Raw genomic sequence first — 24308 nt, 5'->3', positions numbered from 1 at the left:
TTCATTTGATCAAAATCCTAACGCCTTCATGCCAAATTCTATTTAGATTGATACCTGTACTAAAAGTACACATGCTATTTTTACAGGTGAGTATTATGCCCCCTTCGATATAGAAGGGGTATTTGTTTTGCTGTATGTCGGTCGGTCTTTCTGTCTGTCTGTTGGTAGACGAGTTCGTTTCCGATCAATAACTCTTCAACGAGTTGACCGATTGGCTTGATAATTCATACGTGCATAGGCCTTGGACAGTAGATGACCCCTATTGAAATTGATGTCACAAGGTTAAGGGTCACTGTCACAATAAGCGTGAACAGGGTTACTGGTCAATAGCCCATCAACGAATTGACCGATTGACTGGAAACTTCACGTGTGAATTGGCCTCAGACAGTAGATGACCCCTATTGAACTTGAGATCACTGAGCCAAAAGTCATGGTCAATGTCACAATTAGTGTAAAATTGTTTCCGATCAATAATTCGTCTACGAATTGACAGATTGGCTTGATACTTTACATGTGCATTGGCCTTGGTCAATAGATGACCCCTATTGAAATTTGGGTCGCTAGTTCAAAGCCCTGTTTTGGGAACATATGTCTCCGATCAAGTAACTCTTGTTTTAACTGTTTTGTTATCTTTTATAAACATATCAAGTAGACATAACAAAGACATATGTACGATTGATAAGTCAGTAACTATAATTAACAATATTATTAAGAGTTTTATAAGATCAGCAACGCTAAATGCATACATGACAACTTAAATTTTAGCTGTTTAGGTGTAATAAGAACACACAGGATATTTATATAAATTACATGCATATAATTTATCTTTGTACTGAAATACTTTTATCAGGAACATAAGATGTAAATAATGTTTTGTTTCGATAAGAGAGTAAGAACACATTGGTTAGCCTTACTTTGTAGAATAGTTATAGTTATAAATACAAAAAAGAGAAAATAAACGTTTGACAATCATGTTATTTTTGTTGCAAAAGTACACTTTAATAAACACTTTTATTTATTTTGGTTTTGGAGTATCAATACCAATATTACTCATACATGAAAAATAAATAATTTGACAATAATGACACTTTGTATAAAAATGTCACTAATCTACATAAGTAAACAACCAGTAAAATACTTATGCAGACAATGCTACTAAATAAGACACTGTTATTGTATTTAACATCCACATTTCAATCAAGTCTGCATAAAAGCTTCCTTTGAAAGCAATAATGAAGCAAGAGTTTGTTTTTTAAGAAAAAAAAGGGCTTACTAAATTATTAAATTAATATAAATAGATGATCTTAGGTTCACCACTTCTTGTACCTTCAAAACAAGTAATTACTTGTTTTACTTGTTTCACATTAGTAAATTAAATGAAAAATCAGTTAATTGAAGGTCTCTATGTGCATGAATTTAAAATCTTTGCATTGATGGCATCAAAGTGCATACATTATAAAGTGAACAATTACACTGACTGCCTGGGGGCATTGCATTAAAACTAACAGAGAACAGATTTATCATATTTTAAAGCATGCACTTATATTATAGAATAAAGTCATCCTGAATGTGCTTTTTTCTTATATATTTAGTGGATTCATGTTGCATGTAAGTAACAATATAAAATCTTACAGCTATCATGCATATAAAGAATAAAATACAACTTGGATTTTATGCAAACACACATATTGATCTAACAAGTAAACTCTCAAAACTGAAAAAATCGGACTAAAATGAGAAAACAGCAAAGAATCAGCTCAAGCGAAAACAACATTTTCATACATTGTAAAAAGAGTATCAGTATACGTTAATACTAACAGCTTAACTTTTAAAACAAGATTAATTAGTTTCAGAGCATATTTATGTACAAAAACATGTGGTAGGGAAAACATTTCTGTATATTGCAAAGTCACGGTGTTGCTTTTAGGTTGGAGACTTCATGAGACTGAACATTGGCGGGAAACTTTCATCAACTGAGAGAAGTCGGTAAAAATATGGGTGTAAATAGTGGCCGTTGATTTTTGTCTTACAGATCACATGACCTATCTTTTTTATTGTTTAAATCAATTCGGGTTGGAATGGTCTTTAAAAAAATGTAAGATTATGAGGGTCTCTAAGCGCAAAAAATTGACGTTATTGTTTAAAAAAAGATATTGCTTTCACATTTGTTAAGGAAATCTTTGAGTATATTGTGACCCAAATAATAAGCCTTTTGTTAACAAGTTACGTTCCTGGGTTGAATGAACATCGCAAATGTATGTGCGTAGCCTGATTATGAAAGACACTTGATACTATGAGGGAGTGGTATATTTATCCATAACACGTAGTCTAAAACGTAGCTTATATTGTTGTTCAATGTATATTGAAATTGCTGAAGTAGATGTAAATTTAGGTGGATATAAATTAGGGATAAACCAATACAGCATGAGAGCATGCATTTTAAGATGGCCAACTGTCTGTCAAGCAGGAATTGCATTCGACCAAATTTCAGTCTTCCAGCCAAACTCCAGGCACAAGGTATATGGAGTTCACATGTTCAGCAGTAAGGGTGTATCATGAATCAAAACGATATGGCTCTTAACTGAGGGGGGGGGGGGGGGGGGGGGGGGTGGGGTAACACTAAAATAAACAAACACTTTACTTTATTCGAGAGAAAATGGTGAATTCGAGTCCTTTAAAACACACGTTATATCATGTTTGCTATCAATCTAACAACTTCAGCGTAATCGCTGCTGAATGTGTTTATCGGCCTTACTCTGTGCAAAAGGGGTTGAATGTTTGTGCGTAAAGTGCCGTCCCAGATTAGGCTAATCAGGGACGACAGTTTCTGCTTTTATGATATGTTTCGTTAGAAGAAAGTCTTTTCTTAGTGAAGATCCCGTTTTGGCTAAAAGTGTCGTCCCTGATTAGCCTTTGCGGACAGGCTAATCTGGGACGACACTTTACGTACATGCATTAAACCACCTTTTCACAGAGCACGGCCCAGTAGGTGTCGGTCTTACGTTGATTATACGCCTTTTAATGTTGGTTATGTGCATTGTCCATATTTATTGTACGTACTAATCACTAGGCTTTAGTTGAAGTAATAAGTCAAATGTTTAGAGCGAGGATAGATAACATTTCACTGTTTCACTTTTCCTTTGATCACCCATTTTAATGGTCGCTATGTCCGCTTGCATGACGCTATTTGGACTTGAATCGTTTCACGCTTGCCGTCGCGGGTCATGACGTCGATCGCTAAGTCTTCAAAATGTACGCACGATAGCATATATCGTTAGATCTATTGCTTGCGACCCGATAGGTAGAGGTCACGTTCTCTTGTAGAGCGTCTATGAGAACCAGGTAATGGTTCGCTATGTTTTGACGGGCCGCGAGGACCTGCAGATCTGGGGCGTTGAGTATGCAATGCCAGCGGTTGTTGTATCGATTTTGCTGAATCAACACGATACATGACAGCGCGGGGTTCCGAACTTGACCTTGACCTTTTGGCGCGTCTTTTAGAAATTCTATGAGCACTGGATTTTACAAATGAACTCGCGTTTTTATCCATGTAGTCTTGTGTCAAATGTGTACCTTGCTCTGAAACACAAGATGTTTACATTTTTGGTAATGAATATAGTGATGAAATATTAAACAGTATTTTTTTTTAAGATTTACAAGAACAATATATAGTATTTGTTTAAATAATAATACCCAATAATTGAGCTCTACTGCATCGGAAGCCTCTAGCTTATTGAGATTCTGGCGATCATGTTTCCTGGTAAGATAAATAATCTGATATCTTTGGGGTAAATCAGAAGAGGGAGTATTTGATTAAATACATCATTAAAAGTCTTATCAATTTGTCCTTAACAATTCTTTAAACATTTTACCTATTCAGTTGCTGAATTAGAAAACGATTCAACAAGTCGCTGGGAAAACTGGGCTTAATGCATGTGTCTAAAGTGTCGTGCCATATTAGTTTATGCAATAAACGGCACTTGACGCCTATATAGAATTTTCTGTTTAAAGGAGATCTGCTCTAAACGAAAATCTAGACTATGCTGAAATTGTCGTCTTTGATTTGCTTGTGCGGGCTGCACATGCCATTCAGAGACGACACTTTACACTTAAGCATAAGGCCCAGTTTTCCAAGAACGCGGCTCATTTGGTGACGTACCCTGCGTTTCCGGTGGCACATACGTCTCGGGGTAAGAAGACGTGGCACAGCAGAGGGTCGTCTTGACGACGTCTATCCACACGCCGGACATCTCGGGGGCCTCATATCGTGGTTTGTAGCCCTGGTCTAGGGCCGCCACGTATAAGATCTCTAAATCTCGTCTGTAAGCAAATACGATCCTGAACTTGCTTAACATTAGCGACAATAAGCTTTTGTATCAATATCACTTTTGAAAATTAATAACTTACTGATTCCACAGTAAAAAAACACGCGTTTTTAAATAGCTTGTTTGCTCTGTCCAAAACGTTTGTAGCTTTTCTTTTAATTTATGGACTCGTTTAGTTGAACTCATGCAAAAATAAATTTACAAAGGATCACACAATTCAGGACTTCAAACCACCTTGTCATGAATCATCTGGACGTAAAGATCTGTACAGAACATACTAAATAGATAGGTGTTAATATTGAATTATAATAGATTATTCAATATGTATGTCAAAGTTGTAAATATTTAATACTTATCTTTTGATTCATATTATTTAATATGAATTTAAACATAAAAATCACTGACAAAGAAAACATACGCTTAACATGTTCCCACAGAATGTGACTTTTGGACAACACGATGACACTTATGTGCTGTGATCTGGTAAAACAGGGCTTCATGCATGTGCGGAAAGTGTCGCCCCAGATGAGCCTGTACAGTCCGCACAGGCTAATCAGATTGGTCACATCGCCTAAACTCGATTTTCGTTTAGAAAAGACATCCTTTTAAAGAAACGTTCAATAAAAGAGGAAAGTGTCGAACCTGATTAACATGAACCGCCTGCATAAGCTAATCTGGGACATACATTAAGTTCCGATTTTCTCAGGAAGCAACTCATATAAACAATCCGGACGCAATAATTGCACTTAACAGTTTAGATGACGCCTTCATGCGGGTTACCAACGTGAGCAACAAGATGATCAAAATGGCCACAGAGACGCCGGCTATAACGTATATGGTTAAGGCGGAAGTGGAAACTTTCCCGATCACTTGAGCTGAAATGGCCACAAAATAAGAAGCCAGTAACGGACGTAAAAACAATCATGTTTAAATCACTTACAAAACGCTGAGCTTATCAAATTATTCAAAGTGACGTGAACGTGTATTTAATAATCGAATGTTTGACAAACCCATAGGACAAATACATTATCCACTAACATTTCACCAGAATTAGGAAAGTAAGATGGGCCAATTTGTTCGTGAACTGTTTATTATACACTTGTTATTTGCCTTTTTATTTATAATTTGCACAGACTTGCAGAATTTCGTCAAATCTGTATGGAGCATTATTTCTTTCTTTCTTTAATGTTGGATTAATAAATAGTTTAATTGTGCGAACATTATCAAATGAAGCAATCATAATCGCAAACTCAATATGTTTTACATGTAAAATGATTTCGGATAGCAAACAATTATATGATCGTCGGTTTGAAGGATCAAACCAGCTGTTTACGCCTATTATGACGTACTGATTTCGGACGCAAGATTTTCTGAAGCCGGATTTTCGGATAGACAGAATCTATTGTCTGGGTGCAGTGCCTGTTTACTTCCCTCGCAGATACAGAGCATTCCCTCCAGTGAGGCCACACAGTCTTTGAGTATTTTGCATTTCAGAGTTGAACACATTTCTTTTCCTGATAAAAATAGTTTGTGAGTTTTAAAGTGGAATAATTTCATATCATCAAATCGAAATATAAATGTTAATTGTTTATTTGTTAAGTTATATTTTATTCTGCAACGTGCACGTGAAAAAATATGTGATGTATTATAAAAGCTTAAAAAAATAACTTACAAAAATTAATTGTACGTGTTGCTAGTTTGTAATAAACTTCCTAGCTAATATAATATTTGATTAAATATGCGAATACCGAATTCGGTATTAGATGTCATCCCTAACATGATTCGTGTTATGAAAAAACTGGGCAAAATGCATGTGCGTAAAGTGTCGTCCCAGACTAGCCTGTGCAGTCTACACAGGCTAATCAGGGTCGACACTTTACGCCTAAATTGGATTATTGCTGAGAAGAGACTTCATTTTAACGAAACATGTCATAAAAGCGGAAAGTGTCGTCCCTGATTAGCCTGGGCGGACTGCACTGGCTTATCTGGGACGACACTTTACGCACATGCATTAAGCCCCATTTTCTCAGGACGCGACTCATATATTAATAACATGCATCACCTTTAAAATAGGCTTAATTTATAATCCTTAGAACAAACGAAAACCGAAGGACATTTACCGTTCAACGGAACATAAATACAGGGGTGATATTAACTTACGGTCTTCGCAGTCCTTTCCCGTGTAAGCGGACTGACAAACGCACTCGAAGCCGCGGGCTTTGGCCAGTATATCCATAGGTTTGTTGTTACACGTGCCACCGTTCTTGCAGGGATACGAGAGACATGGGTCTACTACACATACAATGATAATATATATAAGAAACGCGATATGCAGTCTCAAACGAATAAACATTTGAGGAAAACTATTTTTAACTTTTAAACTTGCACAAAAAGGTGCCAAATAAACATGAGCAAGTGAAATATTCGGTAAAACAAAACAACCGTTGCAATCTAATCATTGCCATTATCCGTCCCCCGCCCCTCTCATTAGCATCATCACCATCAATAAATCATCATCGCCTCTACCGCAACCCAAACGATCAAAATCTTGAGCATAATCATCATCCTCGACATAAGTATTTTACCAGGTAATGCATAGCACGACTGCCTGAACCATTCGCCAAAACTCGTACGTAAGGACTTCCAACTTGTTTTCAAAACGAATATAGGCGTTCTCCATCGCGATGTTTTAAACGTGAATGGAAGTTTAACCAACAATTTTGAAAAGCCTTTGTAATGGGGTTTTGTAATATTATGTAAACAAAACATATTGTTTAAATAACCTCATTGCTTTGGTGGAGGGGGTTTCTTTCCCTTATGTGGTTCTGATTTATCTGTTTAAAACAGCAAACATGCATTAGTCAGTTTTTTTCATAACATCATTTGTTCAATCTTTATAAATGTGACAGACAAATGTGAAAATGATGTAATATATTCGACAATGTAAATGTAGTAAATAGATAAGACAATTTGCTCCGCACAAAACCTGAACCTTTCACCAAGACTCATAGATCTGTTTTTTTTTCAAAGCCTCGAAAAATAAACTGGTTTGTATAAACCCCTTAAAAAGTATTTTCTTTATCGTACTATGCTCATTGCTCACAACACATATTTTGTATTGGACTTACTTGGCTTTGGTGGCTTTGGTGGCTTTGGTGGTGAGGTATTTTTTTCTACTATAGGGGGTTCTAAAAACAGCAAACACGTTCACACATATAACATCGTGGAATATTTTTTATCATCCTTTACATCCATTTATATATTTTTTACTTTCGAAATGAAGACAGTTTAATGCGACGATGATGGGGTATATGTATAGGAACAAGCAAGTGTCGTGTACAGATTGTATAAGTAAAGTTTGCTTATTTCGTTGACAATAATAAACAGTTTTCAATCCGTGCACAGGTCCTAACCGTTCTCACTAGATCTATGCTTAGAAAATACTTTCTTATTAAAACCGTAAAACAATATTTATTACTATATATATCGTTGCAATTAAACGTTTTATACCTTTGTATCACCAGGACTATTTACGTTGTTAACACTGTATGCTTACTTGGTGTAGTAATCCCGAGACTTTCCCCTAATTGTTTCGCAAAATTGTTCCACCACGCCATTACTGGAGTTTCGCCCCGGATTATCTTGTGTACAAAAAGACGAAATGAATAATGCGCCACAAATATATTAAAACACACAATGGCATTGATACTTTAAATGAAGAACATACCATACAAACATATGATGTCTTTTAAGAGCATAGAACGTTATATTCTGGTACAATCAACAGTAAATAAAATGAGCCGTGCTCCGTGAAAATGGGGTTTAATGCATTTGCGTAAAGTGTCCTCATAGATAAGCATGTGCAGTCCGCAGAGGCTAATCAGGGACAACACTTTCCGCATAAACTGGATTTTTGCAAAGAGACTTTCTGTAATAAAAAAATACCATGCAAGCGAAAAGTGACGTCACTGATTAGCCAGTGCAGACTGCACGGGTTAATCTGGGACGACACTTTACGCACATTCATTAAACCCACTTTTCAGAGAGCACAACCAAAATCTATTTTCACACACTATTGTCCTTCAACCAATATGGATGTTTATTTTATGAGACTCATTCTAGATAAAAAATGATTAAATGAAATCGAGTAGAGTCCGCACAGGGTAATCTGGAACGTCATTTCTGCCTTAACTGGATTCGCTGAGAAAATACATGCTTTAAAAGAAAAATACCATGAAAGCGGAAAGTATCATTCCTGACTTACCTGGGCTGATTGCGTAGGCCTATATGAGACGAAAGCTATTGGAAAAAAAACAACATTTCTAAATGCCCAAGGCCATAATCACTTTATGTATTTAGCTTTATGATGCCGATTTAGGAAATAAATAAGACAACGCTTTACTGGTGGCCCAGGTGGGTCTTTGAGTTTGCAAGAAGCACAGCATTTCGTCGAGGGATTCGCACATATTTTATCTTTCTTGTTTGAGGCTCGAATGAACATTTCCACACACTCAAAGGTCTTTGTTGTTCCCTCTTCACCAACTAGAGTGATGCCTTTTTCTTCATCCTTACAGTTTGCGGTGTAAGTTTTCTTCACCTGTTCATTAAAATCTGAAAACGACAAAGTAAAATCAACCTTGGCATACTGCTTAAGCAAAATACAAGTTTTCATAGTATCTTACAATAGGATTTTTTAATTTTAAAGTGGGTTACGGTGTACAGGTGGTAAAACCCTCTAGACTGCATTTCTAAACCTTCCATTCCGATAAGGACCGGAGCACTAGAAAAATCACAAAAGAACTAAGGGTTTTCTTCGTCAAGATCTATGATATAATAACTGGACTTGTAATCGTTGAACAGCAAAAACTAAGAAAAACTATTGAAAAACAATTCACGCAATTTAAACACTTATCCTCGGCTTCAAAGTAAATATCAAGACACGAGTGAAAATAGTTATTAAATAGTTTTTCAGGTAATTTATTATGGGATGTTCAAGCAACACGATGTAGTCAATTTTCGCCGGTTTTATATAATCATTGAAATGATTTTGAGGGTCTTAAAATGGATTCGCAGTTGATATATAAGATATTTTATATTCCAAAAACGTGTGACCGACATAGTGCTAGTACACAAATTCCATGATATATAACGGCATACATTCCTGACAACAAGGATGACTGTTCAGCGTTCTGGCATGTTCGCAGGTTTGAAGGGCGAAGATAGCATGTCAAGGCGACATATACACATATAAACCCACCGAAACGACAAATACACCCACTGATATGACAAATAAACCCACCGAAACAACAAATACACCCACTGAAATGACAAATAAACCCACTGAAACGCCAAAAATACCCACCCAAACGACAAATACACCCACGGAAATGACAAATAAACCCACCGAAATGACAAATACTCCCACCCAAACGACAAATACACCCACTTATTGTTTTGACTACCGAAACGACAAATTCACCCACTGAAATGACAAATAAACCCACCGAAACGACAAATACACCCACTCAAACGACAAATACATCCACCGAAACGACAAAAACAACCTCCGAAACGACAAATTCACTCGCTTAAATAACAAATACACCCACTGAAATGACAAATACACCCACTGAAATGACAAATACACCCACTGAAATGACAAATACACCCGCCGAAACGACAGATACAACCACCGAAACGACAGATACACTCGCTGCAATGACAAATACACCCACTGAAATGACAAATAAACCCACCGAAACGACAAATACACTTACCGAAACAACAAATACACTCGCTGAAATGACAAATACACCCACTGAAATGACAAATACACTCACTGAAATGACAAACCCACCAAAACGTAAAATAGACCCACCAAAACGATAGATACGTCCGCTGAAATAAAAATACACCAACCGAAACGACAAATATCCCCATTGAAATGACAAATACACCCTTTAAAATGACAAAAAACAACAACAAACAAACACCGAAACGACAAATACACCCACCGAAACGAAAAATACACTTACTAAAATGGCAAATATATAGTGGATATAGTTGGATATAGTGCGTCAAAGTGTAGGCTGCCAAAACTTTGTGCTCTTATATTTTGGATTATTTTTAGAATACCAGTGACAGGAAAAAAAATTAATTTTTGTCAGTGATATTCATTAATGTTTGACGGATGCACTACTTTATTTATCTTTAAAAAAAGATATGTTAAAAGTAGAATACTAGTAGAAACAATTTGCTCTGTGTAAATATTTTGGGAATATCTTATTAAGGGATTAATATTTTACCTGTGGTGAACACTTTCTCAACGGATTATTATTTTACATGTGGTGAACACTTTACAACGGATTAACATACTTACAATCACAATGTGTCTGACAAGATATAATAGAGATCAATTACGGGATTTATCTGCAGTATCGAGCAATCATACAATACCAAACAAACGAACGTTAGCCGTTTTAAAGCATTACAATCTATTGAAATATAGAGGTGCCCGAGGTGGTAGGGATCAAGAGTTACGTGTATGGGACACAAATAGTGGAGTAAATTTAAGTAATCTACAAAGTTTACCATCACAAATTCTTACTGTAACATCTCTGAAAAGACACAGCACACAAAACATTTCAGGTGCAAACTTAAACAACCTCTAATACCCCCCAAAATGCAATACACTCAATGGTCTTAACGAAAAAAATATCTAGCCTTACATTGAACTGTCATTTTGCTGTTAGAAACAAAGATGTTTTGATTGGCTAATATCTGATAGAAGAAAAAAATCGACTTTGCCGTATTCACAGAAACCTGGTTCTCAGATGAAAAGCAACACCAAATAGATACATCAGACTGAAATCAAAATGGTACTGTAAATCGTTCAAACATAATAGGCGGCGAAGTGGCTTTAACTTGTTGGACTGGGGTTACTGTTCGAAAAGTGTCAATTAGTAAGACCCGGAAAATGGAACGTGGTATATGGCAATTGATTCTCAAAAACATTATAATTTATGTAATTGGCGTTTACAGACCACAACCATTAGGGACTGAACATCAATTTTTGACAGAATCAGAATTGTTCAAATTTTATGATTCTTGGAGATTTTAACTTGCACGTCAATAAAACTAACAGTGTTGTGACTGAATTAAAGAATTCTCTTGAAGCAATGGGTTTGGAACAATTCAGCACACACACAGAGGGAAATACACTCGACCTTGTAATCTCTGAGGCTACAAATGGTATTGAAATCAATTCGTGTGAACCAGGCCCTTTCTTTTCGGACCATTGCGTAGTTAAAGTCGTTATCAAAGTACAAAAAGAAAATATCAAGACTGAAGAGTAAAATCATAAGATTTCGAAATTTTAAAAACATAGACCACTCAGCAGTTACTAACGACCTCAATGAATTGTCAATTACAAAAGACAATGTAGATACTTTTGTAGAGCAATTTGAAGATGAAATCTGTAGAATTCTTGATTAACACGCTCCATACATTTAGAAAAACAAAATTTGTCGTGCACCAAAACCATGGTCTAATAAAAACATTCTTGAACTAAAACTAAACTAGAACGCACGTGGAGAAAATACAAACAACCAGACCAGTATGAACTTTTCAAAAATGCCAGAAATAAAAACACTTTCGAGTTGAATTTAGAGAAGCAACGATCGCTTAGTCAAAAAGTAATTGATTTTCAAGGGAATTCTAAAAAACTCTACAAGTTTGTCTCAGAATAAACAGGAAAGAATACTGATAACCCTATGCCCGAATGTGAAAGCGACACCGTGATAGCTGAACATTTTGCCGATCACTTCCTGAATAAACAAAAAAATTCGAGATGCCCTTGCAAGTTTCGAAAAATTTACACCCGACCACAAGGAAGTTACTGGGGTTCGGTATGTTCGAAGAGCTCACCCATGATGAAGTGAAAAAGGTCATAAATCATCTGCAAACAAAATCATGCGAACTAGATGTATTGCCTACAAAAGTACTAAAATCATTTTTAAACGAGTAACTACCGTTCGTGACAAAATTGGTTAATCTCTCTCTGAGTCAAGGAGTTTTTCCTTCAAACTTTTAACAGGCAATAGCTGGACCACTTCTTAAGAAAATTGGACTAGACCTGAGTTATGCCAGCTATACACCAGTGAGCAACTTATCATTTCTATCGAAAGTGATCAAAACGGCTGCTCTGTTTAGACTCAACATACATGTAAATGAAAATGATCTCCTTTCAAAAAATCAGTCGGCCTACAGACAATTCCATTCTTGTGTTGTGAATCTGCTTTACTTAGACTAGTCAATGATATACTCGAAGGTATGGAAGATCAAGAGGTAACAGAACTTTTTGCCATTGGTCTTAGTGCTGCCTTCGATACAGTCGATCATGACATTCTACTAGACGTGTTGCAAAAACAATACGGTGCATGTAGTACGCAAATAAACTGGATAGACTCTAATCTTCGTCCAAGAAGCTGTCGTATAAGTGTTAATTCAGCTTTATCGTCGGCACGTTCTTTGGAGTTTAGTGTCCCCCAGGGTAGTTATCTTGTTCCGTGGCTCTATCTGAGGTACGCTAGAATACTGTTTGATGTCGTTCCTCCATCCATCACAGTGTACGGTTTTGCAGACGACCACACCGCAAACAAGCGATTCAAACCTACATCTTTTCCTGTTGAAAGATCTGCCATTCATGAACTTGAACGTTGCGCACTCGTTATTAACAACTGGATGGACGAGAATAAACTAAAAATGAACGCATCAAAAACGGAATTCATCATGTTCGGTAGTAGACCCCAAAGAAATAAATGTCAACTTAAAGAAAAAGATATTGCTGGCGACACTTTTATAGCAGAAAAATGCATACAGTATATGGATGTATATTAAGTTGAAACACTGAATTTTAAAGAACAACAGAAATACTCGTTTTGTCTTTGGTAATATCCCATTTGGCTTATTGTAATCTCATCTTGTATCCAAAACATGTGTGCCAAATTGGTACTCGGCCCACAGAAATATGACAGTTCAAAAGATGCTTTGTATGAACTACACTGGCTACCAGTAAAGGCCAGGATAACATTCAAATTACTGACCTTCATGTATAATTGTTCTGTTGGTCACGCGACAAAATACCTTACAGAACTTAAAACAGAAAAAGTACCAGCACGTAACCTACGATCTTCAGTCGCGTATGGCAGATGTTATGATGTTAAACGCACACAGAGAAAAACTTTCATGGACAGGAGTTTCGGAGTTGTTGGTCCGAATCTGTGGAAAAACCTACCTACCATCAAGCATTTTAATTTGAATACATGTGGTTTGAAAAAATAATCGAGACTCAGCGTTATAGATTTATTATAATTTATGATAATTCAAGAGTGCGACGGTTGTCCTGACGTGGTTTGATTTCTCCAGTCTTCAACTCACATGGTGGTAGTATAAGCAGTGTCTTTTAGTCACGCTTAGCCCCTCTAGTTGTGTCTTATAGTCAAACTGTTATTTTAACCTTCAAGTTGTGTCTTGTAGTCACACTTGGTCAGTCTATTTGGAACTTGTAGTCTCAATTGTTCAAATAAGGTTAAAACACAAAAAAGTGTCCGTAAGGGTGACAGGTGACCGGTAACTGCGGAATCTGACAGCCAGAGTGCAGACATTTCTTTTCACGAATCCTTTCAGTTAATGAAAAAGAGTGTATTTATGTTCCCAAATATTTGCTCATAATATCATTAGAATTATTGTCTTAACCCTAGTTATATCAATTTATTACATAATATTATACTTTTAATGTGTTTTAATATTGTAGCCGGCATTGTTTTATTGCTTAAGCAGCTGGAGTTTCACTTCTTTATATATTAAGTTTCTTACGGCATTTTTATTTATATCAAACAATTTTAGATTATTTATCATTTATTTAATGCTTCATAACAGTATTAATCACTCATATTTTTTATCATTTTTTGTACATATATGTGTACAACGCCATTGAATATAATTATATAAATAGGCATTTCATCACATTAGCAAGTTTCAAGTTTCAAATACACTCACTTAAATGACAAATACAACCACCGAAACGACAAACATACCCACTGAAATTACTAATACAACCCCTGAAATGACAAATACACCCACTGAAATGACAAATACACCCACTGAAATGACAAATACACTCACTGAAATAACAAATACAACCACTGAAATGACAAATACACCCAATGAAATGACATATACACCAAGCAAAACGACAGATATACCCATCAAAACAATAAATATACCCACCCAAACGATAAAAACACCCACCCAAATGACAAATACACTCACTGACATGACAAAAACAGTCACTGAAATGACAAAAGCACACACCCAAATGACAAATACATTCACTGAAATGATAAAACACTCACTGAAATGACAAAAACACTCACTGAAATGACAAATACACCCACCCAAACGACTAATACATTCACTGAAATGATAAAAACACTCACTGAAACGACAAAAACTCCCACCCATACGACAAATACATTCACTGAAATGACAAAAACACTCACTTAAATGACGAATAAACCCACTGAAATGACAAAGACACCCTGCCCTTACGACAAATACATTCACAGAAATGACAAAAACATTCACTGAAATGACAAATACACCCACCGAAACGAAAAAATTACCCACCCAAACGACAATAAACCCACCCAAACGATAAATATATACTCACTAAAATGGCAAAATACTCACTGAATTTACAAATACACCCATTGAAATGACAAATTCACCCACCAAAAAGACAAATACACCCACCGAAACGACAAATACACCCACCAAAACGACAAATACATTCACTGAAATGACAAAAGCACTCACTGAAATGACAAATACACCCACCGAAACGACAAATTTATTCCGGCACCAAAAAGACACGAAACGCACCCAAACGATACACACACTCACTGAAATGGCAAATACACTCACTGGAAGGACAAAAATACCCACTGAAATACAAATGCACCCACCGAAACGACAAATTCACCCACTGAAATGACAAATAAACAAAGGAAAACGACAAATATACCCAACCAAACGACAAATACACCCACCGAAACGACAAATACACCCACTGAAATGAAAAATACACCCACTGAAATGACAAATAAACAAAGCAAAACGACAAATATACCCAACCAAACGACAAATACACCAACCCAAACGATAAATAAATCCACTGTTATGACAAATTTGCCCTTTAAAATGACAAATTAACCCACCCAAAAGACAAATATTCCCACTGAAACGACAAATACACCCACCCATACGACAAATACACTCACTGAAGTAACACATACATTCATTGAAATGACAAATACACTCACTGAAATGACAAATACACCCAACGAAACGAAATATACACCCACATAAACAACAAAACACTGGCCAAAACGACAACTACACTAGCTCAAACGACAAATAGACAGCCCTAACGACAAATACACTAACCCAAGCGACATATACACAATATAAAGAAGTGAAACTCCAGCTGCTGGAGCAGTATTTAATTCTTATTATAAACAATCAGTTGGTCCTTTATTTAAGGCGAGTGACCGATTGCCCGAACAGTTCAAAACAGCACAATACAAAACAACATAAACACATATAAGAATAAAGCTGGGGTCACCGCCTTGGAACGGTCAATGCAATGGGGGTTTAAACCGGTTATAAAGCGCTCAACCTCACACTTTGCCCAGCAATATTCATGATACATTTACGTGTAAATAAAATGTAACCTCATAGCATTGCAACTCAAATTAAACAATAATAAAAGGGAATTAAAACGCATTCAATTTAATTACCATTTAATTACTCAATAGTAGGAGCCCAAACGAAAACTAACAACACATGTACTCGCCGAAACGACAAATACACCCGCCAAAAGGACAAATTCACTCGCTGAATCAACAAATCTCGCCGAAACGAACAAATAAACTCGCCGAAACGAAAAAATAAACTCGCCGAAACGAGTAATTCACCCGCCGAAACGACGAAAGCACTCGCCGATACAACAAATGTACTCGCAGACATGACAAATATACACGCCAAACGACAAATACACTCGCAAAAAAAGACGAATACAGTTGCCAATACGATAACTTAACTCGACGAAATGACAAATACGTCGACCGAAACGAGAAATTCACTCGCCGCCGCGTAACGGAAAAAAACACTCGCCGTTACGCCAAATACCACCGCCGACACAACACATACAACCGCAGAAACAGCGAACAAACCTGTCGAAACGAGAAATACACTCGCTAAAACGACAAATACATCCGCTAATACGAGAAAACTACCACCGAGAGAAAAAAATACACAAGCCAAAGACGACAAAAACCCTCGTAGCAACGACAAAATACAGCCCAAAAAGGACAAATAAACTTGCGGAAACGACAGATACACTCGCAAAAAACAACAAATACACCCGACGAAACGACAAATACACTAACCGAAACGAAAATACATTCGCCGAAACGATAAATTCACACAGAAAATCGACACATACACCTAACACAACGACAATTACACCAACCAAAATGACAAATACACCCACAAAAACGACAACTGCACGCACACAAACAACAATTACACAAACCGAAGCGACACAAGTATTTGCCGAAACGACAAATAAACTCACCGAAACAACAAACGTACTCGCCGATACGACAAATACACCCACCGAAACGACACATGCATCCCCGAAACGACAATTACACCCACCTAAACGACAATTACACCCACTTAAACGACAATTACACACACCAAAACGACAAAAACACCCACCTAAACGACAATTACATCAACCAAAACGACAAAAACACCCACCGAAACGACAAATGTACTCTACGAAACGACAAATACACTACCGGTAGCCGAAACGACATAAACACTCACATAAACGACCAATACACCCATTGAAACGACAAATATACTCGCCGAAACGACAAATACAGTCACAGAAACGACAAAAATACACTCAACAAAACACATATAAACTCACCTAACCGACAAATACACCCGTTAAAACGACAAATACACCCACCGTAACGACAAGTGTACTCGCCGGAACGACAAATACAGTCTCCGAAACAACAAATACACCCTCCGAAACGACAAATTCACCTACCGAAATGACAAATATACTCACAGAAACGACGACTTCACTCGCAGCAACGAACGATACACTAGCCAAGATGACGAATAAAACCACCAAATTGACAGATAACTCGCCGAAACGACTAATACACTCGCTCGCCTGAACGACAAATCTACTCGCCGACACGAACAAATACACTGGCCGAAACGACGAATACACCAAACAGAACGACAAATACACCCACCAAAAAGGCACAAAAACACCCACCGAAACGACAAATACACACGCTAAAATGACAAATACACACGCCAAAATGACAAATCCGAAATGACAAATACACCGCCGAAACGCTAAATACATCCACAGAAACGGCAAAACAATCGCTGAAACGACAATTATGGTATGTCGTTTTTGCTTGACCGCATATGACAATGGTAAACCCGCAAACATACAAGAACGATACCGCAGAAAGAAGCCACCAAAATGATAGCACTAAAAAATATAATTACCTAGGACTTTGAGTTGTATATCTATTTGGTCTATATCCAACTTAAGGTTTTTTTCATGCATTAAGTCGCGTGACACCCCAACGCTTCGTATAAAATTTCTAGGATCGTTTTTGTTTTTTTGTATGTCCCGCTCGATTTTTTCGCGAATAGTTTTGACCTTGTTCAACTGTTCAACCTTCTTGTGTCGTTCTTGATACAAAGTGAATCGCTTGTCAGCGGCGGATCTTTTTTGGCGAATTTTTAACAATGCGTTTCGACTTTTATTGAAAAATCTTTTTTGGCGAATCATGTTGCCATTCATAGACCGGAAGCGATCCCTGTCTCTGAAGGTGTGGATGGATGGTGGTTCCCGGCCTGACTTGGGTGAAATGGTTCCCAGCGAAAATACAGGGGTCATCTTAACAACTTTCTTCACTCTGTGAATATCTAATAAAACAGAAAAATATCGGAATTAAAAGGCATTACGGTGTTGTTTTTTTTTAAGTCAAACACTTATTGTTGAATATGTTGATAGAAATAAAAGCAATCGTAATTGAATTAAGAGCTTTCAATCAAACTAGAGGGATCGAACAAAACGTTTTGTTTAAAAAAATCTCGATCATTTAAGGAATAATAAATGCATAACTTAAGCTGTATAAATGTAGCTAACAGTCTGCGCGAACAAGTGTTTGAATCACCGGACCTTCGATCCACTTCTGGGACGAACACAAATTTATTGGACCTCAATTGTTGTCATTTTCGATATTTTCTGTGCAATTTAATTTGCTTCAACAAATATAAGGTAATGTCAATACTTAGTCAATGATTCTTTTATATCGTACAAAAATAGGAGCGTGTGACTTCTCCACGTCAAACTTATCATATTAGACAATACCATACTGTGAAAGATGCGCTAAATGCATTTGCGTAAAGTGTCGTCCCAGATTAACCTTTTAAGTCCGCATAGATTTTATTCTTCGAAAATATGCATATATGTAGGCTTTATATAATACACTTGTAGTATAATGCATTTTTTTAAACAAATGACTTACTTTATTATTAATGCGTAAGAAAGAATATATATCAAATTAGATATGTTTTTATTCCAAATATTGTTAAATAAGTAAATTAAATAAAAGAGGTTCACGTTACTTGTCCCATTCCGTTAATAATCCGATGTATCCTCCGATTACCGTGTATCAAGCGGTTAAGGAAACAAGTTAAATGATTTTTAAATTAATGCGAAAAATGCAACAATAAACTATTTATCTTCAAAGCAGGGCTCAACATTAACCTAAAAACCAACATGCCCTTCCGGGCGAGTACTTAGAAAATCTACTTGCCCTGAACGTAAAGCCACTTGCCCAAACATGAAATATCACATTAACTGTAAACCTCATATTTTTTAATAAAGATCAAAATGATACACCACAAAACTTCATATTTTTGCACATTTAACAAAATGATTTCAGCAATTTAAGATTTTGCAGACTTACAGTTACTTGTATAGCCGAAGCTAAATAAACTAGACATTTTTCGTCTGCTATCAGTACTGTAAACAACAGGTGAACCGTAACAAAAATGTCATTTGACGTAAAGCAAAAGATTGTTGAAAATGTATGTCGCAAAATATGAAATATATCTACCGAAGCTATTTGTTTTTGTTTTATATAGTTATATAACTTTAGTAGTTTTCTTCGTGACAGAAAACACCAACGATGTTATTTATAACTGAATAGTAATGGAAAAGATAAGCACAATAACATTTGAAAGCAGTCTCTTGCACGACGGTTACATTACATTCACCTCTGTGTTGGGCTCAGAACGGACTATTGTTATGAAAGCGTCTCATTCATGTCATGATCATTCCAAGCATTCATCATTGAGGTTACAGTATACTAAACAGTCTCTTGCACGACGGTTACATTGCATTCACTGCATTAAAGAAAACCATCTCATACCATGATATCTTATCTTAGTCTTAATTCATTATTATCAAATTGATATGGTTTTTTGATGTCAATAAACCAACAAACATACATGCGTCGAAGCAATACCTAACGTCACTCAATAAAAATTATGTTCAATTGTTAACATATTTGTGAAGTGCGTGGAATGATTCCATCTGCGTAAATGGGCAATAAAATAGTTCCAAAGAGTTGCATTAACACTCGCAAGTCTTTGCACGATTTATCGTTAATTTAACATTCCTATTTCATTATTTTACGCCTCTGATCCTAAAAAATCTAAATCAAATATACATTGAATGCGTTTGTTCGGTTTTACCTATTTTATAGGCAAAATGGCATGCTGAGCCTTACGAAGAGGTGTATGTGAGAGCAAGGAACGACAACTCTGCGTGGAGATTGATTTGAAAGGTGATGTTTGGAATCCCAAGCCATTTACGGCATTTCTGAACGGTTTCTAAAAATAAGTTTGGAAATGCATGCGCACCATGCGTAGTTAGTTCGGACTTCCGCAAACAACAATCGCCGAAGTAAATTAGTGCATTAGGCAAATCGTTCGTGATTATTTGTACTATTTAACCACAGAAACACACGTTTTTCTTTGTTCTTTTTTGCACTTGCCCGGGCGGACAACTAAATTATAAAATAACTTGCCCAACCCAAACTTTAACTTGCCAGGGGCAATCGGACAACCGTTAATGTTGAGCCCTGCAAAGATTAATGTTATTTCCGTTAAATAAATGTCAAATATGTTTATTTACAGCGTGTTTATTAAACACCCAAAGACGATAGTTCCATACACACCCGCAATTTTATACACAACGGGCGTTGTTTACCTGGTATTTAGACGTCAAATCCGGAAAGAGACATTAGGCCAATTACACTTAGACATTTGATTCACTGAACTATTTACAGATTTGGTATAATAAACGTCCAATCAACCGGCGTAAATCGCCTGACGCGATATGCACGCACTGCTCTTATCCTAGAATCTGCGATCATTTTTTTTTCTGAGAAAGAAAGAAAGTGAAAGTATTTTTTAAGTGTTATGTTATCACTACAACAGTGCAGTCGTCAGTATCAGTTTGCAATTAATGCGGAACTTTAATGAAGAGGACCAATACAATATATGGAATATGGATACATTTTGATTATTTTAGTTGAAGTAAGATCTTGAAATGCAATTAGGCCTACATGTATATCTTTTGTTCCTCAGTTTGAATGTGTTTGTATTTATTTTCAATCGTAGTAATTTTAGTGAAATAAAATACTCGGCGCGGTTGGGTGTGACGTCAACACGAGAGCCGCGATCTGAATGTAAAGAAAATGCTCGATATAAGGAGACGCTCAATAGAAGGGAATCGTACGATATTTAAATTATTAATAGCAGACACTAGAATCATGTGAAGGAACAATTCACACACAAAAAATACTTTACTCATTTTTTGTTTGTAAATGTTTAAATGATTATTTAGGAGTTGTAATGTTTATTTTTGGAATTTCTTTTCGATTTATTAACTTAACATTAACACATGCGTGTATCATGCAGTATATTAACGATTTCATAACCACTAAAAAGTCAGCGCGCATGCGCGGAAAATACCTGTTGCAAATAATAACAATCAACTGTCACTGATAGTCCTCTCTGTGATGATCTTGTCCGTTCAATACCGACTATTTAGTAGCCAATGCTATGTTTTGAACACGCTATTAAATCAGTCAATTTTACAGAATTTTCTATAATTAATATTCCTAATTGTTTTCTGAAACCCAGAAGGCATATCTTATATTTTCTTTTGATCCAAAAAGTCGCGGTACTCACGTTAAAACTTAAGTCAAGAAGTTCCGTTTGGTGAATGTTGAAATTGAACTTTAAAACAGCGTTTGAACATCTCTTCTAAGTTCTATTGTTTATATCTGTATACAAAATTCGGAAAACCGAAACAATACGTTTCTAACACAGTCTTACCGCTATTGGTGGTATTTTCCGCCATAGAACTTTCAATGATAAGCAAAATTCCCATTGTTATAAACAATAAGAACCTATTTGTTTTCCTAACGTCCGCCATATTGCAAAATGACGTAATGCGTATAAGCCATGACGTCACAAAATTATTAATGAGCAAACACAGCATGGCTGGATATTGATGGCTCCACCTCTTGCAGGCTATATAGAGTGATAATTTCAATTAGCTTGAACGAGTGTAAAACACGCGTTTGATATAAATATGTTTCGGAAATCTAATTTATCGTGTTATGTACTTGTTTAAAAAAGAACAACACTGGACATGTTAACTTGTTTGTATTTGACATGTGTCTATATTGCCCCTTATTTTAAAAAAAGGTGCGAATTGACATTCTTTTCCCACAATTCTACTCTTTTATACAGTGTTATACAACGATATGAGATATTTAATCAGACAGAAAAAATGATGTTTTGTAGACTTATATTTTTTGTTTGGATATCTAAAGGTGCTTACTCAAGTACCTAAGCTGAGTGGAAAAAGGTGCCATTCGGCAAATGGCCGCTTTTGCACCAAATTAATAAGGGATATTTGTGCCTAGTATAATAAATAGGTGTGGGGGCAAGCGAACCATGGAGCTTACTGGTTGCAATTGAGGTTAATTGGAACTTACATTGTACTTCCAAGATGGTGTCGTTTCCGTTTTTCCGTGAACGAGCTGCGAATATTTTCACCTGTGCCTGTGTTGAAGGGTTTGACACAAAATACCTTCCCAGCTTTAATAAAGTGTGTACATGTACTTCAATCGTATAGTTATATTGCATGTCATGTGGTGCAATATAAGCGTACACGTCTTTATAAGTTTACTTATATCGTTATAATAATGCTGTACGAAAAAGTTGCCGACCAACAAAATCAATTCACCTACTTTCAAGAGCATGGGTTGTAGGGTCCTGATATACGAGAAAATGGAATGTTTATCAGCCCCTTTCGACATTATTCTGATATGAACGTTTGCTTAACCACTCTTTTTACCGTATTTTCGGATGATGCAGGTCTCAGAGGGCAATAATAAGTACATCTTTCGTGGCAGTATTTGTTATTACGAATTTCAAAATAGAGGAGGACTTAGATACCATTCCCCATTCATGGAACTCACAGTTTAAATGTAGAATATGTCAGAATGAATCCTTCAACAGAGCCTGAATAAAGCACATGGACCAAACACAAAATGTACATTTGATGTTTGAAGTATTTTCAATTAAGTCTACATCGACAAGTCGGACATATAATTGCTATAAGTTCTACTGAATTGCACTTTTCGTTCCGTATATGTCACGATGCTAGTTCTTGACGTGTTTTTATATATTAAAATTACCATTATATGTGTTTCGTCATTTCTTCCCGCGATGTCTCTGTATACATGTTCAAGTGTACTCCGCACCTACCTTCATGATAAAAAATTATTTGGGACCAATTGAATGGTGATGCATTTGACACATAAACATTACTTAAGATGAGCAGGCACTGGTAGAAACAAAAGAAATCACCTTCTAGGTGAACCAATACTTTATTTATTTCCTAAATACAACAATTTTAAATAATATTGAATTCACATAATAATACAGTAGATATAAACACATGCATGAATTGATCACTTCTACTGAAATCATATCGTGTATTGCATTTGCACAAATGTTGCTACCCACTACAAGTTCACTTTTTTGCGACAAATATATATTCACAAATTACAGAAATTGTTTACCTATAGGTCGTACAAAATGTGTTACATCAAAGTTACATACATATATTAATATCTTTGTGACAAAACGCAAAAATGCCATTGTATCGATAAATAATTGAGTCGCGTTCTGAGAAAACTGGGCATAATGCATGTGCCGCACAGGCTAATCAGGGACAACACTTTCCGCCTAAATTGGATTTTTGCTTAGAAGAGACAACATTTAATAAAAGATGTCATAAAAGCGGAAAGTGTCGTCTCTGATTAGCCTGTGTGGATTGGACGAATCTGGACGACACTTTACGCACATGCATTATGCCCAGTTTTCTCAGAACACGACGCAATTAATATTTCACGGATATTCATCTTCTCAGCTCGTGACAGGTATTTCAAATCGCTTCATGTATTCAGAATCGCAATGATGGTAGTTTTTTGTCGCATCAGCCTTGTAATAGTATCCAACCGGCTTTACCCTGTTTGTTTTTCATTATACTTATATTGCACGTATGTGTCACTGTTGTGTGTCTTAAATGGCGTGGTACTTGGACGTAATCTTTCTTTTGTTTTTTTGGCTGGTACCTATTTCTACAGCCGCACACACTTTGTAACGCTTTCTATTTTTAAATCTTGGCATTCTAAACGTCCATGCGTCTTGTTACCTGAA

At 36.3% G+C, this 24308-nt stretch overlaps 1 protein-coding gene across 2 annotated transcripts; it reads right to left on the bottom strand.

The window, feature by feature from the left end:
* Positions 1 to 670: 670 nt before the first annotated feature.
* LOC127859441 (uncharacterized) lies at positions 671 to 22017 on the bottom strand. 2 transcript variants are annotated; one of them, XM_052396824.1, is made up of 10 exons: positions 21909 to 22017; positions 17994 to 18419; positions 8728 to 8936; positions 7882 to 7966; positions 7454 to 7513; positions 6486 to 6617; positions 5675 to 5839; positions 5077 to 5200; positions 4160 to 4320; positions 671 to 3579 (listed from the first exon to the last, which is right to left on the bottom strand). In XM_052396824.1, exons 1-10 carry the CDS (start codon positions 22006 to 22008, stop codon positions 3281 to 3283), a joined length of 1761 nt encoding a protein of 586 aa, XP_052252784.1. In that variant the 5' UTR covers positions 22009 to 22017; the 3' UTR covers positions 671 to 3280. The 2 variants fall into 2 exon arrangements, with proteins under 2 accessions (XP_052252784.1, XP_052252785.1); XM_052396825.1 differs by lacking the exon at positions 17994 to 18419 and having other exon boundaries at positions 21909 to 22016.
* Between the last annotated feature and the right edge of the window lie 2291 nt (positions 22018 to 24308).

The sequence above is a fragment of the Dreissena polymorpha genome, chromosome 15, assembly GCF_020536995.1.
Source record: "Dreissena polymorpha isolate Duluth1 chromosome 15, UMN_Dpol_1.0, whole genome shotgun sequence".
NCBI lineage: Eukaryota > Metazoa > Mollusca > Bivalvia > Myida > Dreissenidae > Dreissena > Dreissena polymorpha.
Note: the sequence above shows the minus strand (reverse complement) of the source record. Positions and strands in the feature narration are given on the sequence as shown.

What these genes read in the sequence shown, in the direction of transcription:
- LOC127859441 (XM_052396824.1), bottom strand. Translation starts at nt 22,008, where the DNA reads ATGGCGGACGTTAGGAAAACAAATAGGTTCTTATTGTTTATAACAATG. An exon ending in AAGACCCACCTGGGCCACCA is followed by an intron (nt 7,967 to 8,727) that starts GTAAAGCGTTGT and finishes TTTGTACACAAG; the next exon opens with ATAATCCGGGGCGAAACTCC. An exon ending in GGGAAAGGACTGCGAAGACC is followed by an intron (nt 5,840 to 6,485) that starts GTAAGTTAATAT and finishes TATTTTTATCAG; the next exon opens with GAAAAGAAATGTGTTCAACT.